General features: G+C 44.2%; 1 protein-coding gene across 3 annotated transcripts; it reads left to right on the forward strand.

Annotated features, from left to right (window-relative positions):
* Positions 1-1,292: 1,292 nt before the first annotated feature.
* ncoa7a (nuclear receptor coactivator 7a) lies at positions 1,293-5,299 on the forward strand. 3 transcript variants are annotated; one of them, XM_088307754.1, is made up of 7 exons: positions 1,293-1,450; positions 2,292-2,463; positions 3,268-3,417; positions 3,543-3,695; positions 3,778-3,873; positions 3,963-4,036; positions 4,199-5,299. In XM_088307754.1, exons 1-7 carry the CDS (start codon positions 1,425-1,427, stop codon positions 4,335-4,337), a joined length of 810 nt encoding a protein of 269 aa, XP_088163880.1. In that variant the 5' UTR covers positions 1,293-1,424; the 3' UTR covers positions 4,338-5,299. The 3 variants fall into 3 exon arrangements, with proteins under 3 accessions (XP_088163880.1, XP_088163881.1, XP_088163882.1); XM_088307755.1 differs by having other exon boundaries at positions 2,292-2,457; XM_088307756.1 differs by lacking the exons at positions 1,293-1,450; positions 2,292-2,463 and adding an exon at positions 2,483-2,920.
* Positions 5,300-8,248: the final 2,949 nt, after the last annotated feature.

Below are 8,248 nucleotides of genomic sequence, written 5' to 3' on the forward strand. Positions count from 1 at the left end.
CACCATTGGTCAATCAACAGTTTGCAAATAACGATGGGGAAAGAGGATTGTTTGAACTTTTGGAGTATTTACTCTAGCAGTAGCTAGAATGTGAACAAACACACGTATCTCTCATAGCTCCATCCAGTTTATACTGCCCCCCTCAAACAAAAAATCCTGAACCTTACATAAGGTTAAAAAAGGGCTTTCAAGCGAGCACTCTGAGCTCTGTCTTACTGCAGACGGCAGCCACCTCCCTCTCGTCTTCTCCGCCAATATATCATTTTCAACAGGCCAATTTTTTCCCATGCTTCCTTTATGTCCTTGTTGAGCCTGAAAGTAGGACAGAAAGTACTGAGCAACTGCAAGAGAAAAAAAAACCCCAATGAGAAACAGATGTGTTCACTCTTAACAGATGAGGATGGACTACATAGTACTAATGCCATTTACTAATGCCATTTTTTTCTATAATTGCAATATGTTTATTTTGGCTGTTGTTTTTCTACAAAAAATAAATTCCTCGTGTCTTTCCTTGCTCACATTGTGTACCTATGTGATAACCTTTACATTCATTTCATGGTGAAATAACAAACATCTACTAAAATGATAAACTGATCTTTCTTCCAAGTGCCCAAATAATGAACGCACTTTACGTATTGCGGAACATACATGAGTCTGAAAGAAACTAAAAAGGAGTGACACATCAAAAGACAAATAGACAAATATTTCAACATTACCTCATTCTGTACAGACTTGGCTGAAACATTTAGTTCTTAAGTCTTGGCATAGCGAGTGGAAAGAGCCGAATTGGAAGACCTACTAGGATCAGAAAAATGTGCAAGATCCAGAAGAGTAGAAGACAGACAAGAAAATTGGGAAATAGGGAGTGTTTGTGTAACGGTGTCAGTTTTCTTCCGCTGTGGCTCCCATGAGCAAAGCATTCGTTGAGGTGTTTGCTTGCAGCCTCCTCACACTAAAATCAGTCATGCTTAGCACATGCACATCTCAATTCTGATCAGTACATGATTTAAGTAATATAAATGTTTAAATGTACATACTATATTCAAACTATTAGGGGGTTGATCTTCATCCAGTCCTCTCTGGCTTTGAAATACCCCTTTTTCCCTGAGGCTCTGTCTTGACACATTAACTCACTGAACTCCAAACTAAGGACAGGGACCGGGAGCGCGTCAAGTTAATCACTAACATATGTTTCCAGCCCCCATTGTCAAATACTTATGCAAAAGGGCCAAGTACAGCTTGAGAAGGGAAAGGGAGGGTTTACAGTCAAAAGGGGCTTAACTCAGCACCGGTCCAAAAGTATAAAATAGAAGCTCCCACACAGGCGCAGTGTGGACATGCTGCTCCAGCATTGAGCCTCCAAACACCATCTGTTGCCTTCTCTTCTTTCCACATCACCACCATCTCTACTTTTCCAGTCAACCATGGGAGTTGCCTACAGTGTTGGAGAGTAAGTGAAGAGCGTATTTGAGGACACGGAAGTCATTTTTGAAGGATTCTGAATACTTGCATGCTGCATGTGTGTATTGGAAGCACATACAAGAGGGCGATATTTTTGACAATGCATGTTGCAGAGCAGATATTTTTTTACGAAATGACAATGGCCTGCGTCTGCATCCACCAAAGAGCTCTTTTTTTTTCATTGTTATTATTGCGCAAGCAAAGTTTAATTGCCATGAAATGTTGCAATGTTTCCTCAAATGTGCATGATTAATACTTACGACATTTAAGATTTACCTCATTTTTCTGAAATGTGCATGTCTCATCAGGTAAAGTCTCAGTTTTGCTTCAACCAGTTTTCATGCAACACTTTGAGGCAACATTCTTTTCAGAATTTTCACGTTTGAATTGTAGTCTCTGTAGGATAATCTTTTAAACACGTGTGTAATGTGCTGATGAATTTTAAGATGAAATATATATGGCTTTTTGAACATGTGCACATCATTGCATAAGATGATGAGATCCAAATGAAATAGCTGAAACCAAAGTTCTTGCACTTTGCAAAGATAATACTGCAGAATTGTATTAACAAATAAAATGACATATTATTATCGTGGTTGTAGTTTGCAGTAGTGTAGAGATGTTACATATATTTTGCTAACCTTATTGAGCTGGATGAGATGAGAAGAGACACTAATAGTACCAAATAACAACAACATTCTGGATGGCATTATATTGTGCTAAGTGTGCTTCATGTTGTGGCTAGAAAGTGCACTTTTTTTATTTTTATTTTAGGAATGTTCTGTTTTTTCTATGAGGTATTGAAGCCCATTGTGCTTTTATCTTTATAGGGTTGACCACCTCTACACCTTTTTTGTACAATGGTCACCAGATATGTACACAAACAGCAAAAATAAGAACAGCAAACCGCACTTTCAGAATCTGTGTCATGTCGGAAAGAAGATCAAGGGACCTTCAAGTAAACAGCTAAGCAATTCTGCTGCAACAAATTGGGGGGTACGGGTTTGTACACACATATTTATATCTTACTCAATGTTTGCTTTGTTACACTTAGATTCAAAGAATATGCACTCATACTGTAATTGCCAAGTGTGTCCAGCTAGAGAATCTTTAGGCGATGTTGGCTTGGCATTAATCCCAGTTTTGGCAACACCCACCCTCTCTTTATATGGGCATCCTTTCTCTGACTGCTTACCAGCATAGACAAGCTATACCACCCCCTTCCTGGTTTCCAGGAAAAAGAAAGCATGTAGTGTTGCAGCACTAACCCAATGATGTGGGCCCTCGTCGTTTCATTTCATCAATAGAGTAGCACACACGTGGTGAGTTAAGGCAGTTTGATAAAACGTGGCATAGCTAAGGACAGCATCTGACCATGAAATTAGCATCTAAGAAGCTGTTACCAGACAATATCAAGGTGTTTTACTTTGCCAGGGACCATACGGAGCCCTATGTTCAGGTAAAGGACTATTATGCTGATTTTGATCATGTTTTGGATGAAACCTTATTGTTGAGATTAGGAGGAAGCGGGATGTGGTTTACTGATATCTTACTACTGATATCCTACTACTGATTTTACCATGCACAATACAAGTCTAATTTGGAATGATGTTGATGTTCACTTTTGGGTTTTGATGTGGTTGGCATACAAGGAGGACTGAATACAATTAAAAACACTTAAGCAATGGCAGTACAGTATATGTTAAGTGCTATCTACTTTGAACCACTTTTCGCCTTAATAATAATAATGCATCAGATTTATATAGCGCTTTTCTGGACACTCAAAGATGATTTCCTCTGTTCCAGATTATCACTGGTAAAGACCCAAAGCGCCGTTTGAGTCTGTGCAGTTCAGACTCTGAAACAGAGGACCCTGAGTACCAGGAGAAACTTAAGAATGTTCTACCTGTTCTCAGTGATTATAGTGAACTTCTGGATGACAGACATCTGCTAAGTGTAAGTGTCGCCTTTCATAGAGATAAACTGAAACAATTACTGTATTGGCTGCATTAAGAGTCTTTTTCTGACAACAGTTTGAACTATAAGCATTGGTAATGTGACTGATGGCCTGCTTTTCACAGCTTGCCTCTCACATGCCAGAAAGAACTCAAGGCTATCGGTGGCAACTGGTCTACAGCACTGCTGTCCACGGGAGCAGCCTAAAGACACTGTACAGAAATATGGCCGGTTTGGACTGTCCTGTGCTGCTGGTCATCAAAGACATGCAGAAAAAGGTTTGTATCTATTCGGATGTGATGAGTACACAGCGGCTACTGTAAACACTTTACAATCTGCCATGTGTCTGATGATCTTCAGGTTTTTGGAGCTTTTTCATCAGATCCATTTAGAGTAAGCAAATATTGCTATGGAACAGGAGAAACCTTTCTATTCACCTTCAACCCTGACTTCCAGGTACAAACTCCTTTATTTATACCACACTAAACAGTGAATGCCCAGTGAAATGCAAATGTCCCATCTCTTTCAATTTGCCAATCATTCAGGCTTATAAGTGGACTGGAGAAAACTCATACTTTGTGAGCGGCAATTTGGAGTCTCTTCATCTTGGAGGTGGAGGGTAGGTTGAAATTACTTATTACTTGCTGTATGTGAAAATTTTGTCAAAGTATTTGATCATCACAAGATAAGACACAAGTGAATTGCAATTCTTTTAGACGGGTATCTGTTTGTTGTTAAATGTGGTCAGGTCTAACCAGGTAATGCTTATTTGCTTGTATAGGGGAGAATTTGGCTTATGGATAGACGCAGATCTGTACCGAGGGTCCAGTTTTTCATGTCCCACATTCCACAACGCTCCACTCTCCACACAGAAGGACTTCATCATACAAGACCTTGAGGTCTGGACAGTGCGGAACTGAACTAGAACATCTGAAAAAATATTGGAAACACATTTGAAACATGAATGTGAATGTTCCCACCAACACAGCTATATGGAGCCAGCAGTAGCAAAATGTGTGTGGGTGGCACTGATTGAGCAGGGCTGGTATATTGCCTCTCAGGCTGGTATTTCCGGTCTGAGGTCAAAGACGACAGGTTGCATAAAATCCTGTGATTTGGGGCACTGTTGCCTTCAACTACTGCTTGCCATCAGAAGCCAACACTAAGCCTTAAACCTTCCATGCCCTCCTGTTTTTTTGGAGAGCATCACAATTCAAAATTCCTAAACCTGTTGGGTAAGAAACTTTGTGAAAACAAAGCACCTTTAGGATGAAAAGCAATGATAAATACTGTGCGTTATGTTGAACAGAAATGTTTGCGTGTAACTTAAAACTGTGTTTACAGTGTGCGGACTTAGGCTGTTTTGGACATTGATATTCTTTCAAGGGAAATGCCTCATGGCAGAAGCACTTTAATGATGATGTGCCTCAAAGTGGTTTGGTTTTACGACACACTGAGTATCAATCCAATATCAGTGCCAATCTGCATTGAAGAACTACAGTTGATGGTGAAGGCCTCTAGGGTCAAAAATGAATAAAAGTTCTAAATTTTATAAAGTCAATATTTTTTTCCGTGAGGTGTGCTGTTTGAATTGGAAATGTATCGCACTCGCATCAACAGTTGCCGTTTGTAACTCTGTGACTTTTCTATGGTTAAATGTTGACAAAAAATGTTTTTCTTTTTTTTTTTTTCACCATGTCTTTTTGCATCTTAGCATTTAAGAAAAAAAAAAGACAGAAAATGAGCCCGTTTCGTTCTTTTTTTTTTTAACATTCCCTGGTGGTGCTGGCACTGCCAGTGTTTTTTGTTTTGTTTTGAACCACTCAACACAATGTCTTTACTGCTGACACTGAATAAAATAGCCTATTTATTTGGACCACAATATTTGTATATAATTAAACTGAACTGGCATTGTCACATAACACATGCACCACTAGTAATGTAAACTCCAGAATGCATTGCAGTGCTCATCCTGTTGGTTTGAATTAGTTTAAGAGGTTGTTTTTATTTTTCTTCTGTTTTTAATTACACAAATCACATTACAAAACACTGTCTGTCAAAGCTTTTGGCTCAGATAATTTCTCAGGTCTGGACGTCAGTAAGAATTAGAATTAGACTAGCGTTAAAGGTTTGTAATGTAGTAAGGGCAGGTAGGATGCTACATTCCACCGACGGAACTCCTGGACATCATTTCCGACTGGTAGCTGGTACAGATCTATTTGTGGATGTCCACTCTACATACAGGTATGAGCTCTGTCCACACATGCTTTGACCTGAGGTAACATATGGATCAAGCGTGGCAAAGTTTGCTCTTCCATCCATCTGTCTGTTGAAATTGATATTAGTCATTGTTTAGCACGATGGCCTTACAGTGCAGAGGTCATGGGATCCTCCGGCCTTCCTCTGCGAAGTTTGCATGCTCTCCCGTGTCTGCGTAGGTTTCCTCCGGGTACTCCGGTTTCCTCCCACAGTCCAAAAACATGCCTGGCAGGTTGATTGGACACTCTAAATTGCCCCTAGGTATGAGTGTGTGCGCGGATGGTTGTTCGTCAATGTGTGCCCTGCGATTGGCTGGCAACCAGTTCAGGGTGTACCCCGCCTACTGCCCAGAGATAGCTCGGATAGGCTCCAGCACCCCCCCAACCCTTGTGAGGACAAGCGGTAGAGATAATGGATGAATGGATTGATCTCAGCATACCTGTAAATAACTGCCACATAAGTGAAGCTTCAGTCACTCTTTTTTACATATTCTATATACAGTGCAGTATGGTCTTAATAATGTATGTCTCTGCGCCACTGTTGGTTAGTGTGAAGTGGACCCATCTTATTAAGTTGCACATTTTACCAAGTTGAACAGTTTCCCGTTTCCTATGTTTATCACCAAGCTGTATGGTTCATAACCGAGTGTAGGTTTATTGAGGCCAGTCTCCACCCGAAAAGATGAAATCAATAGAACTTTTGTTCACAAAACACCAAGGATGAGTAACTGGCGGGGCCTCAACCATAAAGGAATATAAGAGTTTGAGCTTAACGTAGTTCATTAGATGTTGCTGCATCCTGTGTATGAAAGTGTGAGACTGTAAAATGCTGAGCGTGTGACTGGTGGAGCGGAACAGGGTATGTGGTGCAAGAATGGAATGTTTTAGAACAGACGGTGCTGGCCGCAAGGAGGGGGCGGAGACTAGATGGCTCGGGAGGCAGTTGGTGGAGGAACAACTGTTGGGAGACTGTTATGTACGGGCATATGCGGGGACAGCCCGTGAAGAGGGTTGGGTACAGTGGATCCCGGGTGTGGTGGTCTTCTTGGATGACATTGTGGTCCATGGGGCGACACCAGCCATCCATGACGGGCGACTGGCGAGGGTTTTGGATGTCCTCAGCAGCCACGGCCTCACTCTGAACGAAGATAAGAGCACGTTTGCAGCCCCTGTCATTGAGTTTGTTGGGTTCCGGTTGTCCGCCGCGGGCCTCAGCCCGCTACAGTCCAATGTGGAGGCCGTCCTGCGCCTGGCAGAGCAGTCGTGTCCAGCCCAACTGTCGTCTTTTCTGGGGATGACGGCGTACTACTTGCGTTTCCTTCCCCGGTACTCTGAGACTACATCGCCGCTGCGCGAGCTCCTGAAACAGGACGCGGTCTGGCAGTGGACTCCGGCCTGCTCCGCAGCCGTCCGCCAACTCAAGACCCAGCTCACCTCACCACCGGTGCAGGCATTCTTCGACCTGGAGATTCCGACATTCGTCACATGCGCTGCGTCTAACACAGCAGTCGGGGTGGTGCTCTCCCAGATCCAAGGAGGCACGGAGCGCCCGGTGGCGTTCGCTTCTAGGTCACTCAACACGGCCGAACAGAAGTACTCAGTGGGCGAGCGCGAAGCGCTGGCCTGCGTCTGGGCATGTGAGCGATGGCATATATATTTATACGGACGCCATTTCACTCTGAGAACCGACCACCAGGCTCTCACTGCCGTGCTCGCCACATCGGGATCGGGTCGCAAGCCGCTGAGGATCTACCGCTGGTCGGAGAGGCTCCAGCCATACAACTTCACCACTCTGTTCACTCCTGGCAAGGAAAACGTCGTGGCGGACCTGCTCTCTCGCGCCAACCCTATCCCAGGACTCGATTCCCCAAACCCTGACCCAAAGTCCGACTCAAGCCGGGACGCGATGGAGTCCGAACTCATCCTCATGCTCCACGGCCCACTGCAGGCCTCTGTCTCCTTGGAGGACCTACAGATGGCGTCAGAGAAGGACCCTGCACTTTGCCAGCTCCGTACTTACATCCGGGAAGGGTGGCCTGCCAAGGTCCCGGAGCAGTTGGCACCCTTTCACAGGGTCCGGGATGAGTTGACCTGTTGGAACGGCGTCTGCGTGGCTCGGGGGTTGCGCACAGTCATTCCCAGTGACCTCAGGCTATGTGTTCTGGCCATGGCACACGAGGGCCATCTGGGGATTGTCAAGGTGAAATGCCGCTGCAGGGACCTGGTGTGGTGGCCTGGCATAGATCGTGATATAGAAACAATGGTAAAGGACTGCACAGCCTGCCTGGTTAGTGGGAAGACGGGACCACCGCCCACGCCACCCCTGCAGCCCTTGCAGTGGCCTGCCGCACCATGAGAACACATTCAGCTTGACATCTGCGGCGAGCTTCACGGTGTCCCGCACCATCAACGATTCCTCCTAGTGGCATATGACCTCCATTCGAAGTGGCCTGAGGTGGTTGCCACAGGGTCTGTCACAACTCGGGTTGTCATAGACTTTCTCTCATCTGTGTTTTGTCGGTGGGGCCATCCGAACGCTATCACCACGGATAACGGCCCACAGTTCGCTTCGG

This window comes from Idiotropiscis lumnitzeri, chromosome 10 (genome assembly GCF_059441095.1).
Source record: "Idiotropiscis lumnitzeri isolate Australia: NSW breed Sydney's pygmy pipehorse chromosome 10, RoL_Ilum_1.0, whole genome shotgun sequence".
Lineage (NCBI taxonomy): Eukaryota > Metazoa > Chordata > Actinopteri > Syngnathiformes > Syngnathidae > Idiotropiscis > Idiotropiscis lumnitzeri.

Coding starts and splice junctions, on each gene's coding strand:
- ncoa7a (XM_088307754.1), top strand. CDS start 1,425: ATGGGAGTTGCCTACAGTGTTGGAGA. Junction 1,451..2,291: donor GTTGCCTACAGTGTTGGAGA/GTAAGTGAAGAG, acceptor TTATCTTTATAG/GGTTGACCACCTCTACACCT. Junction 4,037..4,198: donor CTTCATCTTGGAGGTGGAGG/GTAGGTTGAAAT, acceptor TTGCTTGTATAG/GGGAGAATTTGGCTTATGGA.